The 20282-nt window shown below is 42.0% G+C and overlaps 1 protein-coding gene across 4 annotated transcripts in view; it reads left to right on the top strand.

The window, feature by feature from the left end:
• Positions 1-20282, top strand: part of LOC117403549 (ras GTPase-activating-like protein IQGAP1) — a 100072-nt gene that overhangs the window by 77367 nt on the left and 2423 nt on the right. For 2 of the 4 annotated variants that reach the window (XM_058988370.1, XM_034928592.2), the window contains exons 33-37: positions 16270-16357; positions 16784-16996; positions 17323-17483; positions 18240-18386; positions 19821-19929. In XM_058988370.1, coding sequence (XP_058844353.1) covers positions 16270-16357; positions 16784-16996; positions 17323-17483; positions 18240-18386; positions 19821-19929 — 718 coding nt within the window. Of the gene's footprint in view, positions 1-1142; positions 1171-4167; positions 4364-16269; positions 16358-16783; positions 16997-17322; positions 17484-18239; positions 18387-19820; positions 19930-20282 lie in introns of those variants that run through there. The other 2 variants (XM_058988375.1, XM_058988380.1) reach the window with 2 other exon arrangements.

Consider the following 20282-nt stretch of genomic DNA (forward strand, 5'->3'; position numbering starts at 1 on the left):
TGGGTGATTTTAGCTGTGTGTTTTGGGTCATTATCCTGTTGGAGGACCCATGACCTGCGACTGAGACAGAGCTTTCTGACACTGGGCAGTACATTTTGCTCCAGAATGCCTTGATAGTCTTGAGATTTCATTGTGCCCTGCACAGATTCAAGGCACCCTGTGCCAGGCGCAGCAAAGCAGCCCCAAAACATAACCGAGCCTCCTCCATGTTTCACTGTAGGTATGGTGTTCTTTTCTTTGAAAGCTTCATTTTTTCGTCTGTGAACATAGAGCTGATGTGACTTGCCAAAAAGCTCCAGTTTTGACTTATCTGTCCAAAGGACATTCTCCCAGAAGGATTGTGGCTTGGAGTTCAGCTTGTATCTCTTTGGCAGTTATCCTTGGTTCTATTTCTACCATTCGCACTATCCTTCTGTTCACTCTGGGGTCGATTTTCCTCTTGCGGCCGCACCCAGGGAGGTTGGCTACAGTTCCATGGACCTTAAACTTCTTAATAATATTTGCAACTGTTGTCACAGGAACATCAAGCTGCTTGGAGATGGTCTTGTAGCCTTTACCTTTACCATGCTTGTCTATTATTTTCTTTCTGATCTCCTCAGACAACTCTCTCCTTTGCTTTTTCTGGTCCATGTTCAGTGTGGTGCACACAATGATACCAAACAGCACAGTGACTACTTTTCTCCATTTAAATAGGCTGAATGACTGATTACAAGATTGGAGACATGTGTGATACTAATTAAAGAAACTAATTAGTTTGAAATATCACTATAATCCAATTATTTATTATCTTTTCTAAGGGGTACCAACAAATGTGTCCAGGCCATTTTAGAATATCTTTGTAGAATAAGCAATAATTCATCTCTTTTCACAGCTTCTTTGCTTTATTCTATGACATACCAAAGGCATGCAGGTATACATGATAAAATAGCTTTTAATTTCATCACTTTTCAGGAGGAATGAAGCATTATTTCAATGAGCTGTAAGGGTACCAACAAATTTGAGCACGTCTGTATGTGTGTATATATGTATATATGTGTGTTCCATAGTAACCATGACCCTAGCTGCACTGTCTCAGAAGTTATAAGCCAGTTTTGTATGTTGATGATGTCATCCAACGTGGCCGCCATGTTTTTTTATTGTAGCAACTTCCCTTGAACAACCTTTAAAGACATCCACACTAGGATCGAATTTCATCAGTTTTCAAGCAACTTATGGCGAGAAGAAGAATCATCATCTCAGCGCTAACAATAGGCTTCCCAGCCCTATGCCCTGGAAGCTTAATTACTGGTCACCATCTTCTGGTATTAATCCACCTTCTAGTGGCTCCACAGCCGTTTGCAGTTAGTTTGTGTCTCTTAAGTATGGTGCTTGGAAAAAACACCATTTTATGGATCTACTTTTCACAGCTTAAACAGAATGCTTCACTTTATGCTTTAGTAAATAAAAACATTCAGAGCTCTAATCTGGTTTAAGATACAACCAGACCCTGTCAGTCCAGGTCAGTAAAAACAGAAGAATTTGGACCGGGTGCATTTTACATAATTGCATTATACAAAGTCATCATGTTTTGTAATTTACGTGTTCCGCAGTATTTCATAGAATATATGCTGAAGATGGCTTTATTTGTAGTTCTGCTTAGGACAAAATGTGTAAAATAAATCTACTATCTGTAAGCCACCAGCATTTGCGGCTACCCCAGCAAGGAAATGTAATTTATTTTTTAAACTAAACAGGAAATAACAGCACTCTGCGTCATATCTCGTCCACATCTGCAAAACGTGTGTTCATTATGACTGATGTGTCTTAGGGAAGGAAATACTTAGAAATACTTTCCTCTGAAAGCACTTACATTATATTCATGAGTAGATTTTAATACCTATTTGAAAAGTATACAGTCCTTTGTACTGGATTTTATGTGTATAAATCATACAGCCAGTACAGAACCTCTGGCAACATTAATGACAGTCACTTTAATTCATGTTTGCAAACCTGATATGATAGTCGCCTTTGTTTCTGGTCACAAACATCCTTTTCGTGTTTTAGTCAAGGTTAAGTTTTGTAACACCCTTAAATATGAGAAGAAAAATATTTTGGCAGTCTGGTTTAGACTGTGTAGTAATATTTAAGGACTTTTAAACAGCGAGCATGGTCGACAATAGAACAACGCAGAGGCAATACATTAGCTGGTGGTGGGTGAAATGGTCAGGAAGTTTCAGAATGGCCGGAGAGAGGGAGCAGTTGGGTAATTGGTGAGAAGGAAGCCCTGGAATAGGCATCCCCACAGCTCAGAACAGCTGCTATTTCTTACAAAGGTGCTTTTGTAGCAACAGCAGAGACAACAGTTTCCAGGCGTGTCGAGGGGCCTTTAAGGAAGGAGGCAATGGCTCTTATCACAGAGGAATGTAATTGTATGGAATTGCCTGTCATTAATCAGTGCTCTCAGTCTTGTAAGTGCACACAGGCCACAAATCCTACACAAAGCAGCGTGTTTTTCTTTTTTAACTTGGGATAGGGGCCATTGTTTCTGAAGACCAAATACACATGTTCTAGATCTATAGTGGGGCAGCTTTTATAAGCTTTTGCACAAGTGCAATTTTGGTAATTTTAGGGGGGAACATTAACAGCATTAAAGGATTTTTTTTTAAATAAGTGTATAACAAATAAAATGCCTGGAGACCGTGCTGACCTGTAATTGTTCTGACTGCTGTATTGCAGCTATCGGGCTTCCTGTGCCATAGAGCTTTCATGATGGTAGATTCTATTCTCAAATGTATAGAACTGTTTTTGCTTTGACTCTGTGCTAATGTGGAGTTCCAAATGTACTCATTTTAATCTAGTTTTGCTGCCCTCTCTCAAACTCGGCCCGTGTTTGCTCTCGGTTTGGGGTGCTTAACGCAGGTCAGCTCTAGACTGATGCCTGTGAGTTAGTATGAGCAGCAACTTATTGAAATCAAAGTTGATGTTCATGAAACTGTTCTAGCCTATATGAAGTTTATATAGGCTGTTTTAAACTTTATTCCTTTGTATCCTTTGTTACCTTCCATTCTCTATTGCTCCTAAATGCTGTATTCTAAACTATAGATAATAGAATTTGAAGTATAAAACGGATGCACTGCATGTATTGTTGATAGCCTGCTTTAAACCTTTCCGGTACAGACAACTGCAAAAGCAAATGCACACTATTGTCATGCGTTTTCAGACAACTAAATGTCATTTGGCCGTGTGTGTGTGTGGGATCCCCTGCTACAGATTGATTCCAATAGCTTAGTTTATCAAGGGGCTCACACATGGTAAAGTAAAGATGGATAACAATTTAATTGTCTGCAGGGAAAGTACTGGGAATTTGAATACAAACATTATTGTACAAAATACTGCAAACCTGGTATTTCCTGCAATGTACACATAAGCTGCAGACCTACGGCTACAAGAGTTACAGTAAGGTTGCTGATTTAATTTATACAACCTTCAGAAAAGAGCTATATATTCCAAAGCTGTTCTCCATCTACACCACTAGACTAGCAAGTTGCAAAATGTATGTATCCACTTGTGTTTTAAGTCAGTTGCTTGCTTTCTTTTTCTTTATTTGGGATCCGCGCGCACTCAGGCTTTGTTGTGATGTGAAATTGATATGCGAGTCTCAATGATCGAGTTCTGTACTGATACCAGGTGACATCTCCTTGCACAATAATGGGCAGTTATATTTATATAACTGTGAGATGTTTCCTTGAAATAATCTATTGAAAATTGTGTTGTATTTTAATACTACATGATAAAATACCCATATACAGATATCCTAAAAGCTGATTTAAAGGCTTTATCAAAAAAGTTTTGTTTACTTCACAAATATCCAAAAGCTGCAGTGTTGAATGGTTAAAAATGGGCTAGCATCATAATGTAAACCTGGAGAAACAAATGCCTGTATGTCACAATGATTGGTATCTAAAAGAACACAGAACCATCGCAGGGATTGCTTTACTGCCAAGAACCGGCCTCCTGAAACCTGTAATCGTGCTAAATAGTACGTTGAGGTTACTGATTGTCAAAGTTCATAAGCGGCTGTAAAGATTTGCCAGCAACAGCAAAACAGAAGATTAACTGACAAGCGCTGTTTAGTTAATCGCCTCTTTTCTGGACAAAATAACATTCTTTCTTTTCGTAATCTTTTAGAATTCTCACCATTCCACAGAGTTCTAGTTCTAAATGTGTTGTAAGAAAAAAGAATGATGTGGTGGATCACCCTGTTCAGTTCGAAAGGACAATGACAAATCCATGCCCCGCAGTAAACCAATCTGTGATAGTCAGGGAAGGGTTTTCAGCAGACAGCCAGTCTGTGTTAAAACCAGCCTGAGCCAAAACCCTGTCTGCTATGAAACTGAAGAGTGAGACGTGGAGGGCTTGTGATAGAGAGCGAATATCTGTAATGTGAAGGGTACGTATCAGATTAAATGGAATACTGCACGACTCATTTGAAATCCAGTTATTTTACCCTGTTTGTGTTTGCATCAATATTGCTTCCCCCCTCCCCTCCTTTAGTTTCCCTCACCACACACAATTGACCCCTGGCATTCCGTATGAGCACTTGGCTCCTGGTGGGTTTGAAAGTAAGCCTGTCATGTGCTGCATGTTTCATTGTTGGTCCAGTTTTGAAGTCGGCTGAGTGGAGTGGGTTAGTCACACAGTTAGTGAAAGGTTGAAGTGGGTTCAGCACGATCTCTCGTCTGTACTGTGTTCTACACTTCACTGTAGTGACTCATTAACAGAGTATGTACTGTGTTCTACACTTCACTGTAGTGACTCATTAACAGAGTAATAATAAACCACATTGAAGAGCATTGCTCTGGTGTGGGAACATGGTATGCTCTACTACTATTTGATGGTGTGTGTTGATGGTACAAATGAAACAAAAAGCACTGTAAACCTGTTTGGAGGTCACGGGTCTGTACACGTGTGTGTGTGTGAGTTTCTTCAGAATTAGTCATTTCTTCCTGGTTTTATTTTGAAATGCCATGAAAAGGACTGCAAACGTTTTAATAAAATAAGAGCCTGTACCTAATTAAAGAGAACTAGCTCTGTACAGGGTGTGCTCCCAGCACAAAGTTAGCCAGCTGTTCACGTAAATATATTGGATTCCTTTGGACTGCCGCACAGACTCACTTTTCGTTCCACAGTAAATGGTACTTTTGACATTATTTCAGTTAAAAACATTTTCAAAGCGCCTAACAAACACACAATCAATTTATTAATCTAACCTAAAAAAAAAAAAAAACTGGTTCAGTAAACCTGTGACATTAAATAATGAATAAATAAATAAATGTATATACACCAGGAAAACCCCATTAAAGTGGCACAGCCAGATTACGGGTAAACTGTATGAAATAGGTAGGGGGAGGCGGGTATGCTGTATGAAATGTGAATAGGTAGGAGGAGACGGGTATGCTGTATGAAATGTGAATAGGTAGGGGGAGGCGGGTATGCTGTATGAAATGTGAATAGGTAGGGGAGGCGGGTATGCTGTATGAAATGTGAATAGGTAGGGGGAGGCGGGTATGCTGTATGAAATGTGAATAGGTAGAGGGAGGCGGGTATGCTGTATGAAATGTGAATAGGTAGGGGGAGGCGGGTATGCTGTATGAAATGTGAATAGGTAGGGGGAGGCGGGTATGCTGCATGAAATGTGAATAGGTAGGGGGAGGCGGGTATGCTGTATGAAATGTGAATAGGTAGGGGGAGGCGGGTATGCTGTATGAAATGTGAATAGGTAGGGGGAGGCAGGTATGCTGTATGAAATGTGAATAGGTAGGGGGAGGCGGGTATGCTGTATGAAATGGGAATAGGTAGGAGGAGGCGGGTATACTGTATGAAATGTGAATAGGTAGGGGGAGGGGTATGCTGTATGAAATGTGAATAGGTAGGGGGAGGCGGGTATGCTGTATGAAATGTGAATAGGTAGGGGGAGGCGGGTATGCTGTATGAAATGTGAATAGGTAGGGGGAGGCGGGTATGCTGTATGAAATGGGAATAGGTAGGGGGAGGCGGGTATGCTGTATGAAATGTGAATAGGTAGGGGGAGACGGGTATGCTGTATGAAATGTGAATAGGTAGGGGGAGACGGGTATGCTGTATGAAATGTGAATAGGTAGGGGGAGACGGGTATGCTGTATGAAATGTGAATAGGTAGGGGGAGACGGGTATGCTGTATGAAATGTGAATAGGTAGGGGGAGACGGGTATGCTGTATGAAATGTGAATAGGTAGGGGGAGGCGGGTATGCTGTATGAAATGTGAATAGGTAGGGGGAGACGGGTATGCTGTATGAAATGTGAATAGGTAGGGGGAGGCGGGTATGCTGTATGAAATGTGAATAGGTAGGGGGAGGGGTATGCTGTATGAAATGGGAATAGGTAGGGGGAGGCGGGTATGCTGTATGAAATGGGAATAGGTAGGGGGAGGGGTATGCTGTATGAAATGTGAATAGGTAGGGGGAGGCGGGTATGCTGTATGAAATGTGAATAGGTAGGGGGAGGCGGGTATGCTGTATGAAATGTGAATAGGTAGGGGGAGGCGGGTATGCTGTATGAAATGTGAATAGGTAGGGGGAGGCGGGTATGCTGTATGAAATGTGAATAGGTAGGGGGAGGCGGGTATGCTGTATGAAATGGGAATAGGTAGGGGGAGGCGGGTATGCTGTATGAAATGGGAATAGGTAGGGGGAGGCGGGTATGCTGTATGAAATGTGAATAGGTAGGGGGAGGCGGGTATGCTGTATGAAATGTGAATAGGTAGGAGGAGACGGGTATGCTGTATGAAATGTGAATAGGTAGGGGGAGGCGGGTATGCTGTATGAAATGTGAATAGGTAGGGGGAGGGGTATGCTGTATGAAATGTGAATAGGTAGAGGGAGACGGGTATGCTGTATGAAATGTGAATAGGTAGGGGGAGGCAGGTATGCTGTATGAAATGTGAATAGGTAGGGGGAGGCGGGTATGCTGTATGAAATGTGAATAGGTAGGGGGAGGCGGGTATGCTGTATGAAATGTGAATAGGTAGGAGGAGGCGGGTATGCTGTATGAAATGGGAATAGGTAGGGGGAGGCGGGTATGCTGTATGAAATGTGAATAGGTAGGGGGAGGCGGGTATACTGTATGAAATGAGAATAGGTAGGAGGAGGCGGGTATGCTGTATGAAATGTGAATAGGTAGGGGGAGGCGGGTATGCTGTATGAAATGGGAATAGGTAGGGGGAGGCGGGTATGCTGTATGAAATGTGAATAGGTAGGGGGAGGGGGGTATGCTGTATGAAATGTGAATAGGTAGGAGGAGGCGGGTATGCTGTATGAAATGTGAATAGGTAGGGGGAGGGGTATGCTGTATGAAATGTGAATAGGTAGGGGGAGGCGGGTATGCTGTATGAAATGGGAATAGGTATGTTGGAAAACATGGAACAAGTATTGAATAGCAGTTTGCTACGCATGAGGAATGACGGATGTATTCATGTTATTTTTCTGAAAAGTGATTTAACATTGGATAGAAAAAACTGTTAGTTCCAAAAATGCAAGCACTGCTGTGATAGATGAAAGCTGCAATATGGTAGAGAAGTTAAGATTATTTTGTGTCAAAGCAAATGGCTGGCCAGCAGCACACGGCTGTACAAACAAGTCCTTTGATCTCCAGCCCTGACATGAAAGAAGCTTGCCCTTCGGGGAGTCCACTGGGGTATAAAACTAGTTAAACAGGTTTTTGCTTAGAAAATACAGCTGGTTTATGAGGGGGTCATAAAGCTAGTTTTCAAGGGGACCAAAAGAAGAGACCAGGCTCTAAGACTTCAGAGAGATCCAAAGAGATAGTGCCACTGGGATCAAAGGGTCTTAGGCAAATCGGAGAGATAGGAACAAGGAAGATGACAAAAAACCAGATGTATGGGCCTTTGTGGCACCAGGGTCTGAAGAATGCACTGAGTTCAGAGATCTTCACACTAGATCACACACACACACACACACACATACACACACTCACACAAAATGGAATATATGGTAACAGGATAATGAGTTGTACCTTTTCTATTGGTTAAGTGTCAGAGAAAGAGGAGGAGAGAGACACCTATGCAGAAGGGTATTTAATGTCATGCAACGATTGTAAGAACGAGTATTCTGTTTGTCCTGTACCTGGGACCAGACTCCCTGCATATTTCAATAAACCTAACAACTGACTGAAGAAAAGGACTCTGTGCAGTTTCTTGAATCTACTTACTCACCATCCTCTTTTTTTAAGTTACATCAAGGTAGGAGGAGGCGGGTATGCTGTATAAAATGGGAATAGGTAGGAGGAGATGGGTATGCTGTATGAAATGTGAATAGGTAGGGGGAGGCGGGTATGCTGTATGAAATGGGAATAGGTAGGGGGAGGCGGGTATGCTGTATGAAATGGGAATAGGTAGGAGGAGATGGGTGTGCTGTATGAAATGTGAATAGGTAGGGGGAGGCGGGTATGCTGTATGAAATGGGAATAGGTAGGGGGAGGCGGGTATGCTGTATGAAATGGGAATAGGTAGGGGGAGGCGGGTATGCTGTATGAAATGTGAATAGGTAGGAGGAGGCGGGTATGCTGTATGAAATGGGAATAGGTAGGGGGAGGCGGGTATGCTGTATGAAATGTGAATAGGTAGGGGGAGGCGGGTATGCTGTATGAAATGGGAATAGGTAGGGGGAGGCGGGTATGCTGTATGAAATGTGAATAGGTAGGAGGAGGTGGGTATGCTGTATGAAATGGGAATAGGTAGGGGGAGGGGTATGCTGTATGAAATGGGAATAGGTAGGGGGAGGCGGGTATGCTGTATGAAATGGGAATAGGTAGGGGGAGGCGGGTATGCTGTATGAAATGGGAATAGGTAGGGGGAGGCGGGTATGCTGTATGAAATGGGAATAGGTAGGGGGAGGCGGGTATGCTGTATGAAATGGGAAGAGGTAGGGGGAAGCGGGTGTGCTTTATGAAATGGGAATAGGTAGGGGGAGGCGGGTATGCTGTATGAAATGGGAATAGGTAGGGGGAGGCGGGTATGCTGTATGAAATGGGAATAGGTAGGGGGAGGCGGGTATGCTGTATGAAATGGGAAGAGGTAGGGGGAGGCGGGTATGCTGTATGAAATGGGAAGAGGTAGGGGGAAGCGGGTGTGCTGTATGAAATGGGAATAGGTAGGGGGAGGCGGGTATGCTGTATGAAATGGGAATAGGTAGGGGGAGACGGGTATGCTGTATGAAATGGGAATAGGTAGGGGGAGGCGGGTATGCTGTATGAAATGGGAATAGGTAGGGGGAGGCGGGTATGCTGTATGAAATGGGAATAGGTAGGGGGAGGCGGGTGTGCTGTATGAAATGGGAATAGGTAGGGGGAGGCGGGTATGCTGTATGAAATGGGAATAGGTAGGGGAGACGGGTATGCTGTATGAAATGTGAATAGGTAGGGGGAGGCGGGTATGCTGTATGAAATGTGAATAGGTAGGGGGAGGATTGTATGCTGTATGAAATGTGAATAGGTAGGAGGAGGCGGGTATGCTGTATGAAATGGGAATAGGTAGGGGGAGGCGGGTATGCTGTATGAAATGGGAATAGGTAGGAGGAGACGAGTATGCTGTTTGAAATGTGAATAGGTAGGAGGAGGGGTATGCTGTATGAAATGGGAATAGGTAGGGGGAGGCGGGTATGCTGTATGAAATGGGAATAGGTAGGGGGAGGCGGGTATGCTGTATGAAATGGGAATAGGTAGGGGGAGACGGGTATGCTGTATGAAATGGGAATAGGTAGGAGGAGGCGGGTATACTGTATGAAATGTGAATAGGTAGGGGGAGGCGGGTATGCTGTATGAAATGTGAATAGGTAGGGGGAGGCGGGTATGCTGTATGAAATGGGAATAGGTAGGGGGAGACGAGTATGCTGTATGAAATGGGAATAGGTAGGAGGAGGCGGGTATACTGTATGAAATGTGAATAGGTAGGGGGAGGCGGGTATGCTGTATGAAATGTGAATAGGTAGGGGGAGGCGGGTATGCTGTATGAAATGTGAATAGGTAGGGGGAGGCGGGTATGCTGTATGAAATGTGAATAGGTAGGGGGAGGCGGGTATGCTGTATGAAATGTGAATAGGTAGGGGGAGGCGGGTATGCTGTATGAAATGGGAATAGGTAGGGGGAGGCGGGTATGCCGTATGAAATGTGAATAGGTAGGAGGAGGGGTATGCTGTATGAAATGTGAATAGGTAGGGGGAGGCGGGTATGCTGTATGAAATGGGAATAGGTAGGAGGAGGCGGGTGTGCTGTATGAAATGGGAATAGGTTTTGTTTCAATTGAATGTCCTATCATAGTTTTCAGGCCCTTCATCATAATGATCTTCTACAAGTTTACTTTTTCATCCGTAAAATCATTACTACCAGTTAGGTCAATCTGTACAGTTGCACTGAGTGGGAGGACTTACTGCCACATAAAAATGATTAACTGTGTGAATTGAAGCTACAGGACGCAGATGAAAATGACTAACTGGGTGAATTGAAGCTACAGCACACAGATGAAAATGATTCTAACTGGGTGAATTGAAGCTACAGCATGCAGATGAAAATGATTCTAACTGGGTGAATTGAAGCTACAGCACGCAGATGAAAATGATTCTAACTGGGTGAATTGAAGCTACAGTATGCAGATGAAAATGATTCTAACTGGGTGAATTGAAGCTACAGCACGCAGATGAAAATGATTCTAACTGGGTGAATTGAAGCTACAGGACGCAGATGAAAATGCTTCTAACTGGGTGAATTGAAGCTACAGCACGCAGATGAAAATGATTCTAACTGGGTGAATTGAAGCTACAGGACGCAGATGAAAATGCTTCTAACTGGGTGAATTGAAGCTACAGCACGCAGATGTTTTTGAAAGCCCCCGTGGAGAAAAGCAAATCCACAGCAGCAGTGATACATCAGCGCACGTGTTCATCAAACTGGTGGAATGTGGTACTTTGTCTTGAGGTTATCTGAATATGACATCCTACTTAGAACACTCATTAATCGAGCCAATCATAACTCGAGCGTCTTCAGAACTGGTTTGTGTTACACACCTACATATGTAAGGTTCCTGGGAACCTTCGGTAAACCTGAGAGTGGGCATGTGTGAAGAGTTTCTGTTCTTTCTGGTGCTGCTGGTCATAGACCATTGACCAGCTTGCTTGCTGGGACTGCTAGAACACAGACTGTGGACTGTGAACGTAGCCTCTCTTGACTACAGCTTCCCGTTCACAGCGCTGTAACGGGACAGACGCGTTTCTGGGGAGGAGCTCCTTATTAGCAGCTGCTGTCAGACAGGATATCGATACAAGTCTGATACCTCCTACAGTGACAAGAGTACAAGAATGGGAAGTATATGTCCCTTCCTCTGTGTGTGTCATTCAGTAATTCAGCTGTGCCCTGCGGGGATTACGTGGACTTTCAACTGGAAACTTGACCACCTGAATTTGACTCCAGATGTTTTTTGTCTACCTGTGATGGAATAGTTTTTAGTGCATGCTGTGCATTAGGAGTCCAGGGAGTGTGCAAAGTCTCCTTTAGCTGCGGATGTTGAGGAGTGTGCAAAGTCTCCTTTAGCTGCGGATGTTGGAGTGTGCAAAGTCTCCTTTAGCTGCGGATGTTGGAGTGTGCAAAGTCTCCTTTGGCTGCAGATGTTCTTTCTTAAAGCACCATCTGGTCAAGAAGGCCTGTCTAGACTTTCTGGCGGAATCTGCACCGTATTAACATTCTGAGCATCTGATTCCTGTAAACCAATTTGTGATGCGTCTGCGATGTTATCATTAGTCTCAACCCCCACCCCCATCCACACATCTCTTGAGGACTTTCTATTCTTCACTTTGCGTGTGTGTGTGTTTGTTTTTTGCTTTTATCTTTTTTTATTATTTTTATTTTGCAATGCATGTTGATAGTCGGACAATACTGATTCAAAGCAGGGATTAAAGTGTTACAGACACACACTGCAGAGCTGGCAATAAAGGCATTGCCATACCTGGGCTGTGTCCTGTGTTGTCAGAATCGCACCGTTATATTTTTCACCGTCCAAATCAAATCACGCTACCCCTGCAACAATGCTGTTACTCTGTTCCCACAATACGGCACTCATTTCAGACAGAGCACAGTGTGATTTTTTTTTTTGTTTGTTTGTTTTTTATATATCTACCTATGATGTGTGAATTAAAAATGAATTAACAATTGGAAATAAGTTGAAAAGATTGCTGCGGTATGGACAACACATGATACAGTAATGTAAAGTAATATGTTTCTTGTAATATGTTTCTTGCAGAGGATCGGTAACACTAAGTTGGTTGAGAGTTGTCTGTCTAAAAGATGCTTTATTATTCACAAAGACATAATCGCTGTATTCCTAAAGGTTATTTTCAGTGATCCTGTCGATCGTATGATATTTACGATCGATATTTTATAAGACAGGACTTCGTTTCCGTACTCGTAAAATGTTTTCAAAGACTGCTTGTACTTAGTCACTTAGTTCTCACAAAATGTAAGTTCTGGATCTGTTTAGTTGCATTGAAGAGTCAGTGGCTTTTCTCAGTGTTTTCAGGGGGGGAAGGGTAATCTAATAAAACATACAAAACAGCTCTGGGCTCTGTTTCTGAATCTGCCAGAATTCCAGTACGTCTCATCCTTTTCGCACAGTTTCACTTCAGCCACAATGCACGAGATGACATTTCTTACACAGTAAGAGACACCCTTCTCCCACGCAACTCCACTACTCCACTCACTCCACTGGCTCCCGATCACAGCTCGCATCCAGTTCAAGACTCTTGTACTAGCCTACAGATGCCTTGACCAGACTGCACCCAGCTACCTCCAGACCCTCATCTCTCCCTACACCCCCACTAAACCTCTCCGCTCCGCCTGCACTAGAAGACTGGCTCTACCTCCCCTACGCTCCCCTGCCTCCAGAGCCCGCTCCTTCTCCACCCTCGCTCTGCAATGGTGGAATGACCTTCTACAGATGTCAGGACTGCCCAGTCCCTGACCACATTCCGGCGCCTTCTTAAGACTCGCCTCTTCAGTCAGCACCTGTAGAACTCCTCTGTTTTTCCCCTGGGACACTTATCACTCTTCCTTAAATGCGCTTTACATGCTCTTATCTGCCCCCTATTTTACTGCATTTAATCCTGTACTTCAGAGTACTGTAATCTGCCAAGTGTTTAATCTGTAGTATTTTGTATTTAATCATATCCTGATGTAACTATCACTGACACTGTTATCTGCTGTATTATTGAATTGTATTTTGTCACACTTGTACTTGCTTGAACCAAAGTCATTGCATTTATCTTGCTCTTAATTGTATTATTACTTGTACTGTGATATTTGAAATGTATTTGCTTACGATTGTAAGTCGCCCTGGATAATGGCGTCTGCTAAGAAATAAATAATATTAATAATACACACAACACATCACAGTATCTGCTTAATATTTAGCCATGTCGCATGTTTGTGCCATGAGGATCTAGAATACCTCACCACACCCCAGTGATCTCGAGTAAATGCCTCACAGATCGGTTAATATCACCACAGTGAGGCTTGGTTGTCAACGTGTTTGTATTCACAGAACTCAAAAGTGTAAATCCACGTTGATGAACTGAAAGATAGTGACACTGACAGCAGGAGCCTTCTAAAACACATCCAAATGTATATGTTTGATGCGATGCGTATTCAGAACTGAAGTCCAGCTATTGAACAGTTGTGTACAGTAGCACTCAGTTTCTATTAATGGAAAATAGAACAGAAACGTTTATTGAAGGGACTTGGCAGAAAATGGTTGACTACCTCCTCTTCAGTGGTCGTACAGCAAGACGATTTCATCATTTGTAAGTTCACTTTTAATAATACTCTTTAATAAGTAGTGTGACATTTCTACACTGGCCTTTATCTGCTCAGATACTGGGATATATCTGATTTGATAATTATATAAATGGAAAGGCAGTTTTTATATTATACTGTTTTTCCAGCTTGGGTCTTTTGAATGACCCATATTTCCATGACCTGTTCTCCAATTTAGTCACAGCTTGAGGTCCTGAAAGGGTCTGTTTTTTCTTTTTTTTTTTGCACACTCTGTCAGTTAATTTTTAGCGCAATTGAGTTTCCAAGCTGTGTAAGCTAAAGAAACAGGAAAAGTATGGGCCGTGGGTGATTAAGCCGTAGCTGCAGCGTCTGATAACAGCTCTAGCCTCTGTTGCTGCAGCATGTTTTGATTAGAGAGCCTGGGAGGAAAGTGAGCTCATGTGCTTATGTGGTGGAACGCTATGTGTCATACTGTATCTCTGGGGCCCCTGCAGGATCACAACCACATACTTCAAACCATTGATGGCTATTCCTAGATGTGTGTTTTATTTAGGTACATCTCAGTAGTGCAGCACTAATACAAAGAGAGACCCGAGTAAACCATACAATTATTATGTATTCAAGCAATATCAATAAAAACATGCATATACATACAATGCACAAATATATTAAAAATGACAGATATTTATATTTAAATTACACTACAACTAAAACAAGTTGACCTTAAACGCATATTACACTGCACAGCAGTTTTAACCCTTTGCGGTCCATTTATTAAATGCGCGTCAAGCACGCCAGGTCTAATTTATTTTCACACGCGCAGTTAATTTTAGACACGCTGCTTAAATGGCCCTGCATATCAACAAAGCACTCACTAGGCATTTCCAGCCCCGCCCCACCCTTTTGTTCGCTATAGCTTTCACCTATGTAAGAAATAAATAATAATAATAATAATAATAATAATAATAATAGTCCATACCGATCAATCATCTCCTGATCACTCGTTTTATCACCAAACTCCTCAATAATGCGATCCAAGTCATTATTTTATTACTATAACATCTCAAAAAAGCTCTGCAAATGTCCGTGTTCTCTGTGCGGGGACTCGCTATCAGGCAGCTTAATTACTTATCACCGCCCCGTTATCTGATATCAGGGCCATGTATGACTATTCATGAGATACGCCTTTTTTTTCCGACTTGTCTCGGCTCCTGTCATTCCCATTCGGCCAGTGAATGGTTTTCTCGACTTTTTCCAGAGAAAAAACGACTAAAACCCGTTTTTTGCGTTTCTATAATGATGTCGGACAGGGTCCGACAATGGACCTGATAGGAATAATTGCAATGTCGGACCAGGTCCGACAATGGACCGCAAAGGGTTAAACCTGGAGAGGCTTGATAATGATACAATGGAACCTGGAAGGGCATTCCAGAACCCCAAGGCTGTGCCAAAGAAAGAATAAGGACACAACTGAAGAGATAAGACTGATGATCGGAGCAGCTCTGTGGAGACTCTTAGCCCAGGTCTTTTACAAGCATAGACTGACACAGAGGTAGAGCACAGTGAATGTAGAACCTTATAGAAATGAGCAAGAATAAAATCGGACCTTCTGCTACTTAATGGTTTGAGAGAAGAGCGACTAAGAAGGTTATATTAAGATCCATTTTCTTAACTCTTATTTGAACCACTGTAACAACTTTACTGATCCCCTGTTTTCCGCTGCATTACAGCTATGGCCAAAAGTTTTGCATCACCCTATAGAGTTATATCATCATATTACACATCACTCAGGGGGCGGGGGGGGGGGGGGGGTAATATGCAAATATACAACATTGCAGTCCAAGAAGGGAAAGAGAGCCCTAACTGTCCATACCTGCCCTATTGTCCACCCTTAGCACCTCAGTGTGGTGTCTTAAGACCATGTATAGACGTATTTAATCTACACATCCCTGAATGTGCCTTCGTTGTTTGGAGCAGTAGCTTGAGAGGAAAGCAGTAACATATTTGATGACCCCCCCCCCCCCCCCCCCCCCCCCCCAAAAAAAAAAAGCTGAAAAGAAGGTTTTTATTTTAAAAACAAAATTTAAGAATGCCATTACTTGTGGTATTGGCTGACCGCAGAGCAAAAAAAAGGAAATGCCAACAAGGAGGACAGGAAAGTGAAAAACACCACAGAATGTATTGGACTGTATTGGAGTGTGTTGTAATCTTCACTGCTATGTGGGTTGGCATTTGCACAGTGGGCTGCAGTGATCTCATTATCCTGGATTGTTCTCTAAATACAGATTCTCAGACGTGTTTTTATCAAAGGTATATCTCGACATTAACTAAAGCCAGAATGTTAGTGAAATGTTATTAACACCATTAAAACTGATTATTTTTTTTATTTTTTTATTTTTTTTTTTTTTCTTTAAAAGGACCAAGAAGCTGATTGTGGATGTGATTCGAACCCAGGCAGGAGAAAACCTGATAGAGATCCTGGAGACTCCAGCCTCTTCACAGCAGGTAACTTCCAGTACAGTTTAGAGAGCTACACAGAAATACAGTGCCCAAAAACACCCTCTATCCATGGCTTAAATGGAAAACGGGGGGGGGGGGGGGGGGGGGGGGGGGCTGTTTTGTTTGTTGTCTTTTTCTGGCAAATAAATCCTTCGGTTGCAATTAATGCTTGTGGCATGTGTGATCCAACCAAGATATAAAGACCCAATTACAGTCCTTGGTAGATTTGGACCTTTTCAACACGACCAGGAACGCCTTGTTGATGTTGTACTGCTCAGTTCTGTAGGTTGTTTTTAAATTAGCAACTTTTATGATAATACATAAATCTAACAACTAGGCATAACGGGATATGGCCACTACGACTGTTATTGTACATATTTTAGATGTCATAGTAATGGTTAAGTTCTAACAATCCTCTTTCTCTCTCTCAAGGAGTCTGAACACTTGAAGCTAGCTGAGAAGCTTGCTGTGCAGAATGCTAAAACCCCTGATAAAATGAAGCACAGTCAGGCCCTCCTTGATGACGGGCAGCTCCCATTAGAGCAGAAAAAGAGGAAAATCCTGAGAAACCTCCGGACCCTGGAGCAGGCTGGCCTGGTCTCTGCAGAGGACAAGTATCAAGTCATCATCAATGACATTTCAAAGGTACCTCTTCAGTGTGGCTGTATATATAGGCATTTTATGTAGAAGGGTTTACCGCTATGGCCATATAGTCCAATGAAGCCTGCTCAATAATGTTATGTTAACATATTGAATTACATACCACTTTGTAACATGAAATACTGTACTACTATTATGGCTTCTGGTTTTTTTTTTTTTTATTATAGATCATCTCAATCCTAAAGTTCTAGCTGATGCAAAACTTGGCAGTAGCTGTATATAATATTTTCTTTATCATGAATGCTGTTGTTTCTCTTTGCTAAAGTTTTATTTAATTTTTTTTACATGTATTATTTGATTTTGACTTGCAGGACATTCGAAACCAGAGAAGGTATCGTCAACGTAGAAAGGCAGAACTAGTGAAGCTTCAACAGACCCTGAATGCACTGAACTCAAAGACGGCTTTCTACGAAGACCAGGTTAATTATTACGACACATACATCAAAACCTGCCTGGACAACCTTAATAGAAAGTAAGACAGTGTTGTATTCCATTTTTCTCATGCATTGCCTCTTCTGCGTTACTGTTTTGAAGCTCATCTTTGAAAGCAGTCAGTGGGGTGTTTAATGTGCACAGTCGATGAGACCTGGGTTTAAAACGTCATCAGTGCAGCAGGACCTTCTGCACCGTCTCGGGGCAAAGGTGGAGATCTGGCTTGGATGGGACAGTGCAACCTACTGAGCCTCCAACACACCTTTACCAGGCTCATCCTTGCTTAGCTTCTGAGATCTGACAAGATCAGACACCAAGGGGTGATCTCCAATGAACACCGGGCACTATAGAAAGAGTCTGGAGTCCATACTGTGTGTTTCCAGAACAGTGTCGGTGGAAAAGATATTCTGTTGTGGGTTCTCTTTTCTGAGATGTTAAACCAAGGTGATTTCTACTTCGTGGACAGTCCCTGGATACTCTTCTCCTGTTGCATGCATTACTTGACCATGCACAGATTAGTGTATGGTACTGGTTGTAGACTGTTGAACAGAAGTCGACCCATTGGAGGAAAGAGGGTGAGGTTCTGTCCTTCCAGCTAAAACCAACTCTGGAATTTTAAAGACAAGCAACATGGTCTACTTTTTAATCAAGTAGAGTTGCACTTGATCAAAGGCAAGACTATGACAATGTAGTAAGAAACCAAATAATGATATCTTGATGTAAAACAAAAGGTCTTAAATTGAATGTAAACATTTTATGACTAGATGTTAAACTGGTCATTTTTCTTTTTTCGCAGGAATGCCAGGAGGTCAATAAAGGTTGGTAAGAAAGGAGATGAGAAAGGCAACAGGAAATCATTCAAGCATTCATCCTTAAGGTACACTGCCGCCAGGCTGTACGAGAAAGGGGTCATTCTGGAGATTGAGGGTCTGCAGACCAGCCAGTGAGTATGGAGGAAAGCCGTGGCTTATACAAGCGTTGAGTTCTTGAAAGCTGTTGCACTCAAACATTCACGCATGCTATTGGATTCAGGGTTTTAATATATAGAAAAAGTGGTAGCTTCTGTACAGGACGGGTTGTTTGTGTTTTACATTTTCAGACTTACGGGTATCAGGATGTACGGTAGTCAAGAATATATATATATATATATATATATATATATATATATATATATATATATATATATATATATATATATATATATATATATATATATATAGTGAAAATAACAAGAGTGTTTGTTATTACAGTAAGCTGAAATGAAAATAGTCATGGCTCCTATTTCCATTCCTGGTGCATGGTTATACACACGTAGTATAATATGGGCTTGATTAAACAGCCCTGCAGGAGCGAGTGCAGCACTTTAAACACACATCTTCTCATCCCTGGCTGAGGGCTCGATCATTAGCCCAGATCACAGGAGCAATTTCCTGTTTTGTTCCTTCTTCCTTCAGTGGGGATGGGAGCCAGAAACCCTTCTGACCTTTTTATTCTAGCGTATATTTCGGCAAATTAAGTAGATCGTAACCCATATTATTCAGTAGATAACATAAACAGGAAAAAAGGACAGATGCAGAGAGCTCTTTATACACAGCCAGTGGTATTTGTTGAAAATAAATTTGGCTGTGCAAAGCTAATGAGATTGTCCTATTGGGAGAACAATGAATGCATAGTTTCCTGCTCTTGGAGGCTTGCCCAGTTTAATCAAGTGTTCATTAAACAATGACACATGCAACATGCACATAACCAAACCTGCAAGGCTGCCGCATGGATGTGCAATAAGCTGCATTTATATTCACATCAAAACCGGCTTTCTAGAATGGGAATGATCCAATTGAGCGTGACATAATGACATGCACTCTGCAATATGTTGCTTTTTAATTTCAGATAAATTCAGTGCGAATTCCTATTATTCAATAAATGTATATACATAAAATAAGAGGTTTCTCTTCCCTACTCTAGTGCAACTAAAAGAGCAACATACAGTACCAAGTATTAAGTGCATAGTTTGCAATAAAGAGAACCCCAGATGTTGTTATTTCACTTATTCTGCTCTGGAAAATACATTCACAGAGAAATGATTGCATCATCTGGAATTTGTCTTTTTGAAGTCTGATAAAAGTAGACTTGCCGTGTTTAACCAACTAGTTGAGACCATTGTGTGAACCCACAGTGTTATTGAGGCTAATCGTGTAGGAAATACGTGTGACTACAAATCTCTGGGAAGCTATAGCACACTTTTTTTTCAGGTTTAATGTACAAACAAAGAAATGCACAAAATGTGTTTCAAAGCTGGAAATTGGTTTAATGTGTAAGGTCCTGTAAGTTTGAATTGAAACATGTGGTGGTGTGTTTTTTTTTCACCCTTGTCTGGTAGGTTTAAGAATGTTATGTTTGACATTTCACCCAGTGAGGAAGTCGGTGACTTTGAAGTCAAAGCCAAGTTTATGGGGGTGGAAATGGAAAAAGTCCAGCTTCATTTTCAGGTACAGTATATCAGGAGGTACACGCTTCCTCAGTAACACGTGTACAGGAGGGGGATGGTTTTGTTTTATTAACTTCCAGGATATTGGATTAGCACAGCTTGGTTAAGTAATATTAAGAATACCACTAGTACTACTACTACTGCTAATAGCAACAGTAATAATAAAAAACATAACAGGTCATTTGGTTTAAAATGATTACATTAGAAGGTTAATTGTGTGAAAGAGTCCTGTGAAAAATTGCATTTTTCAGATGCATTTGTTAAGTGTACCATTCACCTTAATCTCCCTCTAACCTTGTCATACATTTATCATACAATGTGGAAGCCTCTTGTCATACATTTATCATACAATGT

The sequence above is a fragment of the Acipenser ruthenus genome, chromosome 2 (assembly GCF_902713425.1).
Source record: "Acipenser ruthenus chromosome 2, fAciRut3.2 maternal haplotype, whole genome shotgun sequence".
Classification (NCBI taxonomy): Eukaryota; Metazoa; Chordata; class Actinopteri; order Acipenseriformes; family Acipenseridae; genus Acipenser; species Acipenser ruthenus.